The sequence below is a fragment of the Amblyraja radiata genome, chromosome 46 (genome assembly GCF_010909765.2).
Source record: "Amblyraja radiata isolate CabotCenter1 chromosome 46, sAmbRad1.1.pri, whole genome shotgun sequence".
NCBI classification, from domain to species: Eukaryota; Metazoa; Chordata; class Chondrichthyes; order Rajiformes; family Rajidae; genus Amblyraja; species Amblyraja radiata.
In genome coordinates this window covers 8,254,587-8,273,809 of record NC_046001.1, presented here as the reverse complement: position 1 = coordinate 8,273,809, position 19,223 = coordinate 8,254,587, and the positions used below count along the sequence as shown (strand labels likewise).

Below are 19,223 nucleotides of genomic sequence, written 5' to 3'. Positions count from 1 at the left end.
AAAGCACTTTAAAATATACACTTGGATGCGTAGATCTTTGAGAACTGAGCACAACTTGTGTCATAGTTTTTGTTCTAAGGTTTGGGGAATGAAAAGTTAGTTAAAGATATCATGAACCAGTCATTGATTTGAGAGATTTCCATGTTTTATAGCACCCTTAAGAGCCTTGATGGCTTTTGATCCAATCAAGTATTTTTTTTAATGTAATCGCATGTACAATGGGATTCCACGAAAATGTGTTGGACACTCAGCTGGTCTGGCAGCATCTCTGAGGCAAAATAAACATTCAGAACCTTCTTCAGGTTCCTCTTTCCACAGATGCTGCCTGAGCTGCTAAGTTTTTTCAGCATTTTCTGTTATTTCAGATTCCCAGCACCTGCAGTTTTTATTATGTTGGTTATTATGTGATGTTGGTTAGGTGATAATTTGGGGTAAACTAACCTGTTTTCAACGCAAGGATTTAAACGTGCTATATAAATAAAATTTACTTACTTACTTACTAACTGTTCTTCAAAACAGTGCCTTGGGCAAGAGAATAGAATCTTGATTTGACAATGAACAGTCAAACACTAGTGCATTCACTGGGAATGTTAACGTGGATTTTTGTGCTCCAGTTTCAGCAGCAAACACTCTGATTCAGAGTTGAGAGAGCACAGCTCTCTTAACCAAGTTGATTGTGTATATGAATGTTAAATGATGGCTGCACCAAACAGTATAAACAATTGCAATGATAAATTCATTTACTTTTAAGTAGATGCTTTGTAAAAACTAAAAATTAATTAAGTTTGGCTGTGTCACCTCTGGGCAAGGTGGTGTGGTTTACCTCTCAGTTGAATTTTTCTGGCAAGTTACTATTTACTGCAAGGGCTATAACCAGCCCCCAAGTTCAAGGTTTAGATCTATCATACCCCATGCAGTGACTGTGCCTCACAAGTGTTATAGTTTAGTCAGCCAAAATCAAGTAATTGTTCTAATATACAAGAGGAATTACACCGAGTGCTTTCTGGACAGGAGTAGGAACATTGAAGAAATGTATATCATTGTTCTGGACTTGTCCATTTTTTTCCTCTGGCAATAGGAGATTGTCAGAATCTGAGAGGAAGTGTAGACAGGAGGCAGGAGCAGAATACTGCCTGATGTATGCATTCATGTTCTTACGTGCACAAACACTACCACGCCCTCAGTGACAAACCTTTTTTTATGTATACAATTGATGCAAAAGGAGAGAAAAAATATAAAATTATACACGAGCACAATTCCTACGTGGCCAAGTGGAAGATCTTGGCTGTAAGTAAATCGTCACTAATTTGGATGGTTGTGTCAGCAGGCTCTTCTCGGTTCATTGTCTCAGTACATTGTGCCCATCACTCATACAGACCCCCGTCTGAGGCTGGCTGGAGCCACTGGCAGCATTCGCTCAGCTGCCAACCACCCGCTCAATACTTATTGATGCCAAAAAGGCGGACCCCGTGCAGCTGGGGGAGTTTGGGAATGAGGGCAGTAAGCAAAGATGTAGTGTTCACCAGGAAATGAACAACGTTATATTTAGTGTAGAAACTTGCTAGCATATACCTGGAAAGAAAACATAACCATTTATTAAATGACACACAATCTGTAAAAGTTAATTAATCATATCATATTGTAGAAAAGTACCATTCAGCCCACAATGTGTGCTAGCCTTAAAAACAATCACTCCTAGTAGTTCAACTCCCCTGCTCATTCCCTAGTGGCCTGTAAATGTTTAACCACTTTGTGTAATGTTATGTCAGTCATCTTAAATTAATCTTAAACAAAAAATAATTTTGTTTGCTGCCCCTCCAGCCTCTGGAAAGTTTCTCTGCCTCCACATTGGAAAATAGGAGCAGAAATGTGGCACCAGGCCCCTCTTGCCTGCACCACTTCATCATTGCCCTCCTCCCTGATTTTTCATATCAAAATTCCTTCATGGTTTTGAAGGTCACCATTAATTCTCCCTTTCCCCTGTACAGGAAACAATCTCAGTTTCTCCAATGTCCACCCACCTGGTGCCACTCTCCACAAAATCATCTTTACTTTGATTACTTTGATAATTGACTTTATTAAACGTTTGTTTCCATGAAGCAACCGGCAGCTGAACTCTCCCTCCTTGCTAAAAGCCTTTCCATCATCTCCAAGATATAAGAAAAGGGTATGATGGATGAAGTGTAATATCTCTCAAGAAGCTCAACATCACCCAGAGTGAAGTGCATGCTCGATTCTCTCCCTCCACCAGGCAACAGTGGCTGCACTGTATCATCACCTGCATGAAATGTCACCTAGGCTATTCTGACAGTGACTCTGGCCTCCACCCCCTAGGAGTTGAGAGTGATGGGCACTCTGCAGGTTCCTTCCCAAGTTACACCACCCTGCTTTGGAAATGTATTGCTGTCCCTTCATCGTGAGAACACTTAAGGTGCGAGTATGTTGAAAGAGCATTTTTCTGTGAAACATCCAAGGCCTGACTGATGACCAATAGGTGGATTCTCATTCGCAGGGCCACCGTATGAGTTGCAGATCCTCACTGCATGATATGTGAAAAGGGCACACTTGCATTTCTACAGAGATTTTCACAACCTCTGCTCTTCTAAAATGCACTTTACAATCAAGCAGACATTTTTTGGCACATGGACAGTATAACAATGTAAAAGATTTGCCCCCAAAGCAATTTGATAAGGAACAGATTATCTGTTTTTAAAGTAATGCTGGTTTATGGATAAACATTGCCCTTGTACAATGGAGAGAATGCTCTTGTTCTTGCAATGGTGCTGGGGGATCATTTACATCAGAACAAACAAAGTCTAGCATTGTCTCAAAGAAAGACATTCAAGGCTCAGGAGTGGAACTTCTGATCCATGGGCAAGACAGCTTTGAAATCTGGTTAAAACTGACTTAATCTGAATTTCACTGGTAGGTTTCTGGCTCCCTCTTCCCTCTCACAATAATGTCCCAGATTTTCTACCAATTTAAAACAATTGAAGCAGCTACCACAAAGACAAAACAAGGACTTACAGAATTATTGGTGTGATGGTGAGAAACTTGCGCGATGACGTAAATTGGATCCCATAATCCATTTGCTCCCAGTGCGTCAGTAACCGTGCCTTGCCTTGGTCTGGAGTCTCAAAGGGTGTTCCTTTGACAGTGTGCAGAAACCAATACATTGCCTACAAACAGACACTTGTTACAACACTGGTGACCGTTTTGTGGTGGGTAGAACAGACATCTTGAAACAACCTAGGTATATATTTATGGAGTGGGCACAATCTCAACACCCTTGAGCAATAAAACATGGCTAAGAAACCTTCACCATCTCTGACATGTGAGGGAAGGGGAGGTGGTGGACATTACAGAGAAGCTTAATCCAATATGCAACAAAACACACACAATCTTCTATAATCTGTGGAATTCTCTGCCACAGAAGGCAGTGGAGGCCAATTCACTGGATGTATTCAAGAGTTAGATATAGCTCTTGGGGCTAACAGAATCAAGGGATATGGGGAGGAAGCAGGAACAGTGGACTGATTCTATGTCACACACTATCAGAAGATGACTTGGCTAGTCCTTTGCGATTTCCGACACTTCCCTACCATTCCTTGACCTCACCATCTCCATCGCAGGGGACAGACTCCTGACCGACATACATTACAAACCCACTGACTCACATGGCTATCTGGACTACACGTCTTCCCACCCTGCCCCCTGTAAAGACTCCATCCCCTACTCCCAATTCCTCCGCCTACGCCGCATCTGTTCCCAGGATGAGACATTTCATACCAGGGCATCGGAAATGTCCTCGTTCTTCAGGGAACGGGGATTCCCCTCCACCACCATAGATGAGGCTCACACCAGGGTCTCATCCATACCCCGTAACACTGCTCTCTCTCCCCATCCCCGCACACGCAACAAGGGCAGAGTCCCTCTGGTCCTCATCTTTCACCCCACCAGCCGGCAAATACAACACATAATCCTCCGCCATTTCCGCCACCTCCAACGTGACCCCACCACTCGCCACATCTTCCCATCTCCCCCCATGTCTGCCTTCCGCAAAGACCGCTGCCTCCACAACTCCCTCGTCAATTCTTCCCTTCCCTCCCGCACCACCCCCTCCCCGGGCACTTTCCGTTGCAACCGCAAGAAATGCAACACCTGTCCCTTCACCTCCCCCCTCGACTCCATTCAAGGTCCCAAGCAGTCGTTCCAGGTGCGACAAAGGTTCACCTGTATCTCCTCCAACCTCATCTACTGCATCCGCTGCTCTAGATGTCAGCTGATTTACATCGGTGAGACCAAGCGTAGGTTGGGCGATCGTTTCGCCGAACACCTCCGCTCAGTCCGCAATAACCTACCTGACCTCCCGGTGGCTCAGCACTTCAACTCCCCCTCCCATTCCCAATCCGACCTCTCTGTCCTGGGTCTCCTCCATTGCCAGAGTGAGCAACAGCGGAAATTGGAGGAACAGCACCTCATATTCCGTCTGGGGACCTTGCGTCCTTATGGCATTAACATTGAATTCTCCCAATTTGGCTAGCCCTTGCTGTCTCCTCCCCTTCCTTAACCCTCTAGCTGTCTCCTCCCACCCTCCCACCCTCGGGCTCCTCCTCCTCCTCCCCTTTTCCTTCTTTCTTTCCCCCCCCCCCACCCCCCATCAGTCTGAAGAAGGGTTTCGGCCCGAAACGTCGCCTATTTCCTTCGCTCCATAGATGCTGCTGCACCCGCTGAGTTTCCCCAGCAATTTTGTGTACCTTTGGCTAGTCCTTTGTTCACCTGTAACCAAAGATAGGAGGGAGTTCCAATGATTGATTATAGCAGCAGTTACATAGGTTCAGAACAGCTCCAGACACTGGACACACTTGTATCACAAACTTACAGTCAACTGTTTTGATGTTATTCCTAAAAGATGGCCAGAATGGCAGCGGCCTTATAGAGCATCTATTCCAATACCTAACCCTCCCAGCCCCACCCCTGCCCAGTCTCCTACACTCACCGAGTTGTGGATGACATGAGTGAGGGTCCACACCACCGGAATGCTGAAGAATGGAATACTCAGCAGGACGACGTGGAGAATTCCAACTAAAATGAGGTAAGCTAGCCAGATCCCCCGGCTGTTCATTATCCGAGTGTTGGGATTAACCTCACTGTGAGCGACACCAACGTTCATCCTGTCTCCTACTTTAAAGAAGGGCAAAGCTCAAACAAAAAAAGAACATGCTCCTCTTTGTGTGCACTCCACTTACAGTCTGCCAATGGCTTCCGCAGCTGTCATGCAGAAAGGAAGTGATTTCATTAATAAGATCCTACCAAAGGCAGTGTTTTCTCAGACGCAATGTTGACACACACGAGCAACAAAGCAGCACTTACAGCTTTTTTAAGAAAAGGACACAAAGTGCTGGAGAAATTCAGCGGGTCAGGCAGCATTTCTGAAGAACATGGATAGGCGAGGTGACCCGAAATACCCCATCCATGTTCTCCAGAGATGCTGCCTGGTCGCTAAATTACTCCAGCACCTTGTGTCTTGTTTAAACAAACATCTGCAGTTCTTTGTAACTCCTGGTTCTTAACTGGCTTGCCAATATGTACAGAGCATGATCCCACTACCAGAACCAAAACAAATGATCACTTAACACAGTTTAGTGATGATGGTTGAGGGATAATCTTTGACCAGAACACTAAGGGAATCGCCTCTGCTGTTTCTCCAAATAGTACATGTGAGATCTTGCACAGCCACCCAAGAGAGCGGCCCTGGTTTAATGTCACGTCTGCCTCTTGACAGTTCAGCACATCCCCAGTTCTGCGCTGGCCTGAATTTTGTGCTCAAATCCCTGGAGCGGAGTTTGAACCCATAACTTTGAACTCACGCAAGAACGCGACCAGTTCAGCACTTGCCTCGCAGAGTCCCTGCGAAAATTCACACGATGTGTCACTGATACAGGATTATAACCCAGAGGTAGGAGCAGTGATTTGTCTGTACATTGGAATTAAAGGCATTAGCAGTAAATTCATTAGGATTTTACTGTGTTTTATGTCATTCTGTTGTCTGCAGCCCATGACTTACCTTGGAGTTTGTGATCTGATTTTGAAATCCGTAACCTATGGAATGACTGCTCACATTTCACAATGAGATTTTTCACCATGAGATTCATCAGAGACAATCCTGCTTGTAATTCAAAAAAATTTCAGAACAGGTGCCAATGACAAGGACACTCCTTTTGCTGGTTAAAATGGCCATCAGTTATCAACACAAGATGAATAGGTATGGGAGGCTTGCACTGTATTAGCTTGCACTGCATTCACTTGAGACCATTTGGTCAAAGATCTTGGTGCATTTGCCAGAATGTAAAATTGAAAAGTCAAAGTTCCCATTGTGAAAGCAGAGCCTCTCTTGCCTCACACCAACCACCCCTCCAGGGCTAAGTGAGGAAGAAAAGTAGTGGAGCAGGCACCGGCCTCATGAACACAGCTCGTGCTGAGGCATGGAGATGCCAGAAAGAAACGTGTCGGCAATGGGTTTGAGCTCCTGCTCAGTGGAGATAGTGAGACAGTGCCAAACCGGCAGGCCAGGGGGTGAAATTGCGCTCTAGATGCACTGGCGCTGCTTGCGCATTTTGCCCAGCCCATTTGCGCTGCTCCACAGTTGCTGTTGCCCCATTTAAATACAGGCTGCGTGCTTCTGTTACAGTTTGCGTGCAACGCACTAGAAATAAGTTGATTCAGTTACATAAGGTGGCAGCTGTGTTTCCAATCGGTGCAGGAATCAGAGCAGAAGAGACTGCATCAGGCAATGTAGGAACTACATAACTTGTCCAATATAACTTCAGCAGAACTTTCTTCCAATCTTCCAAGCCTTTAGTCCATCCAGAAATCTCTTGCCCCTTGGTCCTAACCTGCACCAAGTCCCATTAACCCTCCCTGTTTGATGAAGTGTATGGCTCCTGGTTTAACAATGCCATCTTAATCATTCTCACTGTCATGTTCAAATCCTTTCAGTCTTTACCCTTCCATATCCCTGTAACCTCTAACCCCTCCACATCCCTAGATCTATTTGTTCCTCCATTTCTAGCCTTTTGACCATCATCAACTTCTATTGCCCCACCACTGGGGCCTGTGTTATCAGCTCATGCTGGACTTAATCCATCGCACCCTTCGCTTATGTCCTGGTGATGGTGGAAAGGCTTTTAGAGAGTAGGGACATGCTCTGCCTCTCCATCTTATTGAAGCCTCTTAGTGACCATGCTTCTGATCAACCAGTTCTCCCTCAGTCAATTCTTCTCATATGATGCTTCTATGAAGATGTGTAACTACATTAAAAGCATTACAACATCATTGTTCACAATAAAATCCAAAGATCACATACCAGAATCCACAAATAGACCAAGATAATATAATTTTATCAACTAGTTTAGGCACCTAATCTTATACACACTGAGAAAAGGCCTATCAACTGCAGAATGATCCATTTTTTTTTTTTTTGGTGTGCACAAACTAAGAACAAACAAACATACTTTACAGGGAATCTTTTTGAGAAACTGGCCGACAATATTTTTTCATTTCTTTATAATGCATATAAGGTAAAATGTATCCTCTTTGGGGGAGGGGCAGTCAGGGTTCATTGAAGTTAGGAACAGCTCCAGGAAAACACCACCGCACTAGAATCTGGGACCTTGACAGCAATTTCACACAAATGGTGCCTGTACCAGTCATGTTGACAGTAATCCAGGGGGCGGTTGAAAATGGACTTGCCATCCTGGACATGGAGCTACTATAACTAGGTAGGAGCTCAGCTACAGATAACCCTGCAAGCCAATGTCCCAATCGATAAAAAAATACCGAATTGGACAGACAGACATACTCTAATTTATTAGACTTTGGTCTTTTGGCTGGTTAAGTTCTCCCTAGGTTCCAAATCATTTTCTCTTACCTAGGTTTTCTGGGCCCTCAAGTAGAGTTGTGTGCACATTCTAAATCAGGCAATGAGAAACTATTGGTTTAGTTCACTGTTATAATGGCCCAGGTACTCAAAACCACCCAAAACAAAGTGGCATATAATGATAACAAAGCAACAAGAACAATTGTTTTTTTTTTTTTTTTTTTTTTTTTTTTTTTTTTTTTTTTATAAAGGAAAATAATCCTTTTAAAAGTACGAACTTTAAGACACGGTGTATCATCTCCCAGTACAATTCCCACCAGAACTGATAAAAACCCATCTTAGGACTACTTATTTCCTCAATACAAAGTGATTTTTGGTTTTTAAAACCGGAATGATGCGACAGGGCGAGGTGAAAACGCCAATATTGAAACTTGAGCAGATGTCAAAAGGCAAGGCTCACAATGCCTTCCTTTAACGAGCACGGACATTTTAATTAATCTGCTTAATTCACAAGAAACGGGTATTATACATTCAAAGCATTTAAACCATCCGAGATAACAGCCCGTCCACTCACCGCCTTTAACTGCGACCAGCAAGTCCTCCACCGCTCAACCTAACCTGTCACGGGGGGGAGGAGGGGAAGCACCGCCCCCACTCGCTGCTGTTTGGTGGAACGGTTCGCGCTCGCCCTCAGACACCCTGCAATTGGTTTACTCGTACGTCAATCAGCAGTCGACCGTGGACTATCAGGGTAGGTTGCGCGGAGGCGGCGAGCGTCAACGATTCCGTTGACGACAAGAGGGGACGATCGTTCCTGGGAAAACAATGGAGAACCGGGATACGTTTACCCTGACCAACAATGCTTTCTATTTTTAAGTTAAGCCCTCAAAATGAACTTCCATGTAAGATCGACACAAAGCTGGAGTAACTCAGCGGGACAGGCAGTATCTCTGGAGAGAAGGAATGGATGCCTATGAAGAGTCTGAAGAAGGGTCTCGACCTGAAACATCACCCATTCCATCTCTCCAGAGATGTTGCCTGTCCCGCTGAGTTACTCCAGCATTTTGTGTCTATCTTCAGTTTAAACCAGCATCTACAGTCCCATCTTACTAAGGTGTCTTTGCGACAAGTTAGAGGATCAGGTGAATGCCCCTGTCCCACTTAGGCGATTTTTTAGGCGACTAGGGTGTCGTCTGTATGGTCTCCTCAGTCGCCCAAAGAGTCATACCTTTTTTCTGGTCGCCGCTGGATTTTGAAATGTTCAAATCTTTTCGGTGACAGTCGGCGCACGTGGGCTTGACACCAACGATCGTAGCCTGACGTAGGTGCTGTCGCCAGGATGACATAGGTTGACGCCAGTGCTGACTTTGGTGATTTCCATTGGCGACTACCGACGTCAATGGCACAGAAGAGGCCATTTGGCCCAATTTATCTATCCTGGTATTCATACTCCACAAAGGCTCCACCCATCTCTCTCCATCTACCTCACCGCCACATCCTTCTACCATTTGTGTCTTTATCTAGCTTCCTCTTACACCTTTCTCTGCTGTTTACCTAAACTCTTCCACATGGGAGCCACCCTCACATTCTCTCTGCTGTCCAGAATGCCATGTTACAATCATCATTGACCATATCTTTACAACCTTGGGTTCTGGTCTTCCCCACAGGTAAAAGCATCTTGTTTACAGTGAGCCCGCACAAACCCTACCATGGCTTTAAAGACATCTACTGGGGAAACTTCCTTACTGGGATAAAGAGTCCTTCCTGCTGGTGCAACCACTCCATTCAGGTCAAGCCCTTGGTATGAGCTGGGATGCAGGTAGCCAACAATCGCTTATGGTCAGTAGGAAACAATTCTTCAAATGCCCGGCTTTAGCCGATATCACGCAGTGTCTGAAAACATATTTTGGCATTGTTTAAGGAAACATGGTAAAACTATTTTAGCATCTGCTTTGATGCTGAAATGTTCTACATTTTTTCGATGTACTTAAATAATAGTATCGACAGTGCAGATGCAACTCTTGGACTCCCTGGGTGTTCCATTATATTTGGTCTGGCATTAAGAGAATGTAGTTCTCCTTTTAAACAAGGGATTCCTCCTCTCAACCTTGATCTTTCCAGAGATGTCCTTTTGGAAAAACCCCAGCAGAAGCAGTCTGCATGAGGAATTTCCTTCCATTTCTTTCATGTAAACAGATGGGCTCCCAGAAAAGGAGAGCCCCTTAATATTACAGTGCTCAGATCCCAAGCCTCAGATGGTAGCGAGATGCAATTCCATTTACGATTTGGCATCAAGAGGAGGTGCTGAGCCTCTCTTGCCCCCCCCCCCCCCTGGCCCCACCCCAGCCACTGCACACAGGAGGAGAATCAAAGGGCAAATAGACCCAGACCTATTACAATGGCCAGGTATGAAGCAGTGACGTGCGGTGAGGTATATGGCTGGGGAGACACTGGCCAGTATCAGTGGCCCGGCCCTCCCTGTATTGATCACCGCATCTCCCCAGGGAGAGAGCGGGGTGGAGCCGGGGCTGTGTGCGTGAAGCACGGCGACTGGATGGGCGGGAGCGTTGCCCCGGGACCATGACCACGACCCACCTCCCCCTCTCCCACATCTCCATTCCCCCTCACACCCACCTCCCCGTCTACCCCTTGCTTCCCCCTCCACCCCTCTACTCTCTCTCCACCCCTCTCTCCCCCCTCCACCCGGGGTAGATCTACCCGAACTGAAAGTACATTACTCCAGCGCAGGGCCCCCTTAGGCGCGGGGCCCAATTGGGAGCTCTCAGCGACCCAGAGCCTCCGAATTGGCCGCTACAAATCAACGAATCAACCTACCAGTCAGCGCCGCCGCTGCTGAAGCTAGCTAACGTGGAGCGAGAGTGAGGTAGCTGAGCCTACGTAATTGACGCTCGCTCTCCCTCCACTGGGCTCAAGACACGCCCCCTCAGTGAGGCAGATGTGATCGCTGCCTCCCCTGGAGCTTTTTCATTGCAGTTTTATGACTAGACCAGCGAGCCTAAAATGTAATATATTTATACGTGAAATATGCTACCTGGACTATGGAAGGTGAGGACATGTAATGAAGGGGTTTACACACGTTACTTTGGTGACATACAGAGAGATAGTAACAGGCACACGCTTATTGCCCCTGCTCCATCCAGTTTCTGAGGGGTTGCGCAATCAGAGGGGAGGCTCAGCTCGTCGCTGCCTCACCTCTCATTTCTCCCTGTATTTGCAAATTTGGCGATTTTGACTATAAAAAATGATTAGATTCATATAGAAATGACATTTATAACACAGATCAGTGGAAAATCTTCATAATTATTTTATATTATTCTTTTTCTTTACTTTTCTTAACAGCTATTTTAATTGGGAGTATGACAGATGAGGCTCTGCCTCCCCTGACCGCACGTCCCTGGTATGAAGTACCATCCAGGGGCTCAGGTACCGGCTCTACTCAGTCACACAAGCAAAAGGTTTTCCTGTTTGGAATTCAGAACATGCAACCATTACAGGTACCCCTCCATAGGCACCCCGCTTCCCTCCTCTCGCCTCTTCTTCACGTGTGCAGGGCACTTCACAGCCAAGAAGGGCAGGGTGGTGTTCTGCTCCTGGGCCTCCACTCTTCACCCGAGCATGAGAAAGGCCTGTTGCAATTTTCCTCCAGTTTATTCCCCCTCCGTGCTTGAACTAAATGAATCAAGCTACCCTGAATGGCACAGTACATTGATACGTACCAACAGTACCCCACTTCCCCACTGTTAAGGCACCCCTTGGTACAGTTGCACTGATGTTGGCAACAGCACAAGGGATTGCCTTGTGAACAAGCTAGTCATCTCATAGGAGAAAGATGACTGCAAAGGCCACCCAAATGGTCTCTCTGCAGCATCTGTGCACCCACTAGAAAGTGTGGTTACAGTAGCTGTGCTTAAATGACCAGACCAGCAGTCAGAATTCACTAGAGATCTAGCTACTCGAGTTTGAATCTCATTATAGCAACTGGGAGTTTACATGCAAGTATTTAAATAAATGTGGATTTAAAGCTAATATTGGTAGCTGAATAGGCCAGAATTTCATTACAAACTTTGTGGGCGACATAGTTGGTAGAGAAAGTTCACAGATAGATTAACAGCGACAGAGTGTTTACCACTCCACTCAAGGCAGGGCATTTTGCTCTTCTCATCCACTGCAGAAGATCGTTGTGGGCAGGCTGGGTGGTGTGCCCTCTTTAATGTTAGAAACATCTATGATTCTGTGATGGAAGGCAGTTCGAACCAGGGTCAGACACAAAATACTGGAGTAACTCATCGGGTCAGGCAGCATCTCTGGAGAAAAGGAATAGGTGATATTTCAGATCAAGACCCTTCTTCTGGCTGAAACGTCACCTATTCCTTTTCTCCAGAGATGCTGCCTGACCCACTGAGTTACACCAGTATTTTGTGTCTGGCTTCGATTTAAACCAGCATCTGCAGTTCCTTCCCTGCACAGTTTTAACCAGGGTGTTTGAAGCAATAAACACCAGCGGAACAATTTCTCTGGTGTGGGAATCCAGAGAAAACTGAAAATTCATCACAAAATCCGAGGATTAAAACCAAGAAACATTGTTGCAGTGTCACAATTCGACAGCACTCCCCTACAAAGAGCTGTAATTACTGGGGTAGCATGGTAATGCCAGAACTGGTTGAAGACACCAGGGGCTACAGAGCAAAGGCACATGAACAAGGATGAGTTACAGATCAACCCAAACGATAGACAAGCCCGTGGCTGAATGGCCTCCACCTGTTCCTGTGTAGCTCCACATAAGGCAGGCAGCTCCAGACAGACACTCGGTTGTCGGTGGAAAACATTGTCTGAAGTTGCAAACGATATGAAAAATAATGCAATAATTCAACACTAGCAGGTGTGAAGATGGGATAAACGAGACGGGTGGAAACTGCGTCCCTTTGCCAGGTATTCCAGGCATTGGCAACAATTTGCCAAATCCCCTAACTACATGTGATAGGAATGCAGCAGCACTCACCCCAGTCCGCTCTGTACATAAATAACATTTTCTTTAAGATTTCCTGCCTGTCAAGGTGACGGATGTCGGGACCAGGGAATGGAATACCGACCCAGCTGTGGTTCCGCAGGGATTCCTCTCGCCACTGAGTACCACGCTGGAAACGTCCCCCAATCCAGGCTGATGCTCCCTGTGCCATACTGAGGGGGACACACCCAGGCGGGGATTCAGTCTTCCAGATGAGATGTTGAAAGGAGTCCTTGTCAGCCTGTCATGGATGTACAAAATCCCATGGCTCCTGAAGAGCAAGTGGAATTGCCCAAGAGTTGCTACTCCCTCAATCATTAAAGCACATTATCTGCTCATTTATGTCAATGTCATTTCTGGGATTTTACTGTGCACATTTAGATTAAAAATAAAATGAAGCAACAGGAAGGAACCATGCGACACTTCGAGCCTGCTCAACCATTCGTCCAGATCATGGCTGATCTCATTTCAGCTCCAATTCCCTGCACTGTCCCCATAGCTCCTGATTTCCTGAATACATAAATGGAAATCTATATCGTCCTAAGTAATTGCAGATGCTGGTTCGCACAAGAGGAGACAAAGTGCTGGAGTAACTTAGCGGGTCTGGCAGCATCTCTGGAGAAGGTGGATAGGTGACGTTTCAGGTTGGGACCCTTCCTCAAACTGATTGTAGTGGGGTGGGGACTGGAAGCAAGGGGGGGGGGGGGGGGGAGAAAAACAGGACAGGACTGTGATGAGGGCAGAGGGTGGCGGGGGAGGAGAAATCTGTCAAGCTTGGTTTACTGTTGCCCAAATAGTTTAATGTTGTCACCAGAGCATGAAAAGTGAGCACAGTGGTGCTGTCACCTATGTCCTGATGCATAAATGACTTTGACCCCTTGGTCTCCCTGTTAACTCTATTCCAGTGCATCCATCCTCACACGGTCCCGCAATCCCCTGCTCCTGGTCCACCTGCGCAGCAGTGGTCTTGGGTTTGGAAGGAGCTGTTGGAGACGTCTTGGCTTCGATGGACTGCAGCACCTGACCTCAGGTCTGTGCAAGGGTAATTTTGCAGAAGGCACCCAAAAGCAACTCAGGAATGAATCAAGGATCAAGAGGCAGGAGATCAAGCAGTCTGTGCTTGGAGTGCCAGCACACTGCAGCTATGTAGAGTTATGTACAGAAGAAAGGCAGCAAAAGGCCTTTTAAAAACTCACTTGGAATAAGTAATTGCATAATAAAATGTTCATCCTGTCACTGTGTAATCCAGAACTACTTCTGCATTCTTGACAATAGAATCAAAGCTGAATAACTCCAGATGGTAAGCCTGTTCCGGCATTAAAATGATTCAATGCTTGGAAAAAAGGACTCGGTGAAAAGTATTACTTAAAATATTAAATCTTAAAATATTACTACCATGTTCCAGAGGAAAGGCCAAGTGGAAATGACTCCTGGAAATCACTGCTGCCTCCTAAACATCAGAGCTACGGAGGCTGAGGGAAGACACAATAGAGGTATATAAACTTATGAGAGATGCAGACAGGGTAGATAGTCAGAGTCTTTTTTCCCCAGAGAGGAAAAGTCAAATATTAAAAGGGCTAAGTTTTAAGGTGAGAAGCAAAAAAATTAAAGGCCATTGAAGAAGTTAGTAGGTGGAATACACTGACTGGTGAGGTGGACAGAATTGCAGATACGATAGCAATTTTTAAGAGGTATTTAGGCATTCACATGAACAGACAAGGATTGTAAGGCTATGGATCATGTGCAGTTTAAATTAGCATCGTAGCCAGCACAGACATCATGGGCCAAAGGGCCTGTTTCTGTGCTGTACTGTTCTATGTACATCCAGCAGTAACAAATCCTCCAGACCCAAGGTTAAAAACAAGGAACTGCAGATGCTGGTTTACAAAAAAAATGACAAAGTGCTGGAGTCACTCAGTCGGTCAGGCAGTATCTCCGGAGAACGTGGATTGGATGACATTTCGGCTTGGGACCCTTTTTTAGACTTCCCGACACAAAACGGTACCTATCAACTTTCTCCAGAGATGCTACTTGACTTGCTGAGTTACTGCTGCAGAATCTAAAATAGTTGGTCTGAAATACTAGCAATGGCCAGTAGATGGCAGGTTCTGCACAGTCTGAATCCACTCACTTACTGCTGTCTGTGTCCCAGCAATCAAAGAGCCATTGAACAAAAAATACAAGAGGTGAGGGGAATGTTGAAAAAGTATTTATGGAGAGGGTCTCAGGTCTCTGACTATGAGGGGGGGGGGGGGTGGGGGGAGAATTACTTACTGTTGGCTGGTCATCCATATTGGAATGTGTTCCCTCCTGTATGGAAGATTAATGGGATTGGTGTGGGGGATTCTGAGGAGTTGAAGCTGATCGGAAGAGATCATATACAAGAGAGAATTACTTTCCTGATAACGACTCAACTTCCCTTCTTCACTCACAGTATTTGCAGATTTCTCAGATTTTGCCCCCTCCAAATCAGCTGTCATTACTTCCCCCTCAACAAAACCTTGGAAAGTTCAGGGTGGGATTGTTTTCACATCATTCATGTCTCTATAACCATATTCCTTAACCTTTCTGCCCTTCTCTTTCACCCTTTCCTCCAACAACAAAAACATAATCAAGGATCATTCACACCCCGATCATTCCCTCTTATCCCCTCCCCCTCCCGGCAAAAGATACATAGGTTTGAAAGCACGTACCACCAGATTCAGGAACTGATGCCAGTCCACTGAATGGACCTCTCATACACTAAGGATATAGTCCCAATCTTCCAACCTACATCGTTGCTGACCGTGCACTTTTTTGGCACCGTGCACATGGTGCACATCAACTCCGGCTGCCCAGACAGCCTTGATCCACAGCTGTAATAGGCTCAGGCAGATGGCCAAGAAAGTAAACCAATGCCTGGACTTCCTCAGAAGGTTTAGGAAGTTTCTCATGTCTCCAGTGACCAATTTGTACAGATGTACTGTAGGAAGTATCCTATTGGGATATGCATCAAAGCTTGGTATGGCAATACTGCATTGCCATAGACTGCAAGAAATTACAGAGTTGTGAACGCAGCCCAGTCTATTACGCAAATCAACTTCTCCACGATTCCATCCACACTTCATGCTGCCTTGGGAAAGCACTCAACATTATCAAAGACCACTCACATCATTCCATCTTCTCCTCTCTCCCGTTGGGCAGAAGATACAAAGATTGAAAGAAAGCAAATACAACCATATTCAAGGACAGCTTCTTCCTACTGTGATCAGAATCTTGAACAGTCCTCTCGTATCCTATGGGTGGATTCCCAATCTCCCTTGTTGCCGCCCTTGAACTTTTATTTAGAAGAGTCACAGATTCAAACAGCACAGAAACAAGCCCTTCAGCCCAACTTGCTCATGCTGACCAATATTGCCCATCTACTTTAGTCCCACCTGCCTGCATGTAGCCCATATCCTTCTAAATCTTGCATATCCATGTAGCTGATCAAATGTCTTTTAAATGCTGTTATGGTACCTGCCTCATCTACCTCCTCCAGTAGAGTGAAGGGCAAAGCAGGCAAACGTGAGGAAGCTTGGCTGACGAGGGAAATTGAGACATTAGTCAAAAACAAGAAGGCTGTATAGGCAGGTATAGGCAGGAGGGATCAAGTGCATCACTGGAGGGGATTCGGGAACGAAGGTGTAAACTAAAAAAGGAAATCAGAAAGGCAAAAAGGGGCCAGGAAATAGCTCTGGAGGGTAGCATTAAGGACAATCCCAAAAGATTTTATAAATACATAAGAGGGAAAAGGGTAACGAGAGAGAGTGGGACCTCTCAGGAATCAAAGTGGTGACCTCTGTGTGGAGCCACAGGAGATGGGCAAGGTCCTAAATGAGTATTTCTTCTCTGTATTTACCGAGGAGAAAGACAGTAGGACGGAGGAACTTGGAGCAGTCACTGGATCTACTACCATAATGTGATTCAATGACGGAGCCCCTCTCCTGGAGGCGGCAATGGTCACTCCAGCCCCAAATTGTGTTTAAAACCAGAATGCCCCACTGAGATATTTTTTCACTGATGCTCTGAGGAATTCGACGTTACATTTTAATGAGGTTTATGTTATCCAGTGCACGGGGCTGTACGGATTTAAACTGAAGCGCGCAGAAAATGAAACTCAAAGAAACTGCAGCTGTTGGAAATCTGAAATGAAAACAGAGAATGCTGCAAACACTCAGGAGGTCGGCGGCGTCTGTGGGAAGAGAAATAGTCACCGCTTTAGGTCATAAACTCCTTATCGTTTCTCCATCATCGGGTGCTGTCCGACTTGCTACGTGTTTCCAGCATTTTCCGATTTTTAACATTTCGATAGTGATTATGTACCGAGACAGTCTTGCTGAGCTGCTAAAACAATGTACTTCACTGAAAGCACGTATTACCTGGTAGACGTGGCAATAAAGAAACAATCGAACTGCCTAAAATGCGAGCGATGCTTGAAACCCTCAGTCTAAGACATTCCACTACAATGTCGTCGTATATGAACAACTTTTTATATCAGAGCGGATCTGATCTAATCAGAGCAGAAATGTCTCTAAATTCCACTCCCTCTCCCCATCTCACGTACAATAAATTGCGTCCGTCGGCCTGTGCACAAAAACGAAGGCACTTAATAAATCCGATTAAGTGATTTTATAACCGCACCTGCAAATCAGCCAAAGCCCTTTTCTTTTAAGTTCTGGTTACATTTGCAACGCAGGTTAAATGGAAAGGGAGAATGCAGATAGCTGGTATTTTTAAACCTCGCTCTAATTAAATCGAATGATCAATAGTCTGGCCTTGTTTAAGACTGTACTTAACACGGGGGAAAAAATCTCTTTCCTTTGACTTTTCGATTGCCAATAATTGATGTTACTTTCTATCAATTTAGGAAAAGTTGACAATTTTCACATTTAAGTCCCATCTCCACAATGTGGTACGGGTTTCACACCTTGCATTGTAACATTCGGAACCAGAGAGTCCATCTATCATTTCGCCCGATTAAGCCGCAGATTGCAATGGCCCTGGGGTCTGGTGCCTTTTATTTTATTCTAGTTTATGGATACCGTCACATTTTTGCCCTCTCACTATTGATTCTTTTCGTTAAAATGAGGCTAAGAACCATCACCATTTCTGCTCATCACTCGGCGAAATTGACCAGCAACTGACGCAGAAATCGTTTCAAATAGGTTCGGTGAAAAACGGCTAACAAATGCATCGAGTGCAACCTAACGACCATTAAAAAATATTTATTTATCCGTTCGCTGGCAGTGCCAATATTTGTGGATCAATCCTAATTGGCTTTGAGCTGAGGAGGCGGTTAAGAGTTAAGCACAGCGGTAGGCCGGGAGTCACATATAGGACATCAGTGAAACATGTTCTGTTTGACAACAATCCGGTGGTTTCATGGTCATCATTACCAATAATATCTTTTTATACCGGATTTAGTTAATTATTACTTGAATTTCCTTCCCGCCCTGTTTATAATTTATTATAATGCATGCATAAATTAATGAAATAGTAGATTCATGCTTGGATACGGTTTAAAAACAAAGGTTTTGAAATGACAATAAACGGAATCTAAACAAGAAACAAAAACACTGATATTATTTAAAGACTTCCTTCCCGGCTTCCAGGAAACGAACTAAACCGCACTTTGTTTCATCCTTCTTTCCACCACCCCACTAAAACAACGCCAATAGATGATTTCACAAGAACGCCCCGCTAAAACATGTAAATAAAACACATTCAGACAACAGTCCAAGAGTGTTCAAAAGGGAACTGCAGATAGTGCCGAGCGCTTGGTGCAAGTAGCAATAAACTTCAATCATGTTAATTGCGGGTCAGTTTCACAGGCGCACGATGGCCGTCAATCCTGGTTGGGTTAAAAGCGACGCAAAACCAGAATTAAAAAAACAAAACACACACACACACGGAAAAGATCTGGAATATATTATGAAAATTAAACGCGAAAGCACAGCCGCTGATTTCTATATAATGATGTTAAACTGAGGAATTAAATAGTTTGTCAATTTAAACAGTAGTCTGTGTCTAAATGAATAGAATAGTCCAAATTGTGTGCAGTAAATGGAAAAGGGAAAGAATGAAATAGAGGGAATGGTATCCCGAGAGCAGCTCTAGGTCGAGGGAGGGGAAACGTGCAAATAATAACTAGAATTGACACAAGGCAATATCTTAATTTTTTTTATCTCTTCTCCTGACAGCCAAAAACCCCTTTGGCTGTTCAGCCAATCCCAGATTTTTACGACGCAATAGTTCTGGTCAAAGTTATAATATAAAAAGGGGCGATCCAGTTGATCA

At 45.0% G+C, this 19,223-nt stretch overlaps 1 protein-coding gene across 3 annotated transcripts; it reads right to left on the bottom strand.

Moving 5' to 3' along the window:
- Positions 1 to 1,180: 1,180 nt before the first annotated feature.
- Positions 1,181 to 8,508, bottom strand: ormdl2 (ORMDL sphingolipid biosynthesis regulator 2). Of its 3 annotated transcripts, none has more exons than XM_033015536.1 (4): positions 8,454 to 8,508; positions 5,000 to 5,181; positions 3,028 to 3,179; positions 1,181 to 1,572 (listed from the first exon to the last, which is right to left on the bottom strand). In XM_033015536.1, the coding sequence occupies exons 2-4, from the start codon at positions 5,171 to 5,173 to the stop codon at positions 1,437 to 1,439; spliced, it is 462 nt and encodes a 153-aa protein (XP_032871427.1). In that variant the 5' UTR covers positions 5,174 to 5,181; positions 8,454 to 8,508; the 3' UTR covers positions 1,181 to 1,436. The 3 variants fall into 3 exon arrangements, with proteins under 3 accessions (XP_032871427.1, XP_032871429.1, XP_032871430.1); XM_033015538.1 differs by having other exon boundaries at positions 5,000 to 5,184; positions 8,454 to 8,502; XM_033015539.1 differs by having other exon boundaries at positions 8,457 to 8,502.
- Positions 8,509 to 19,223: the final 10,715 nt, after the last annotated feature.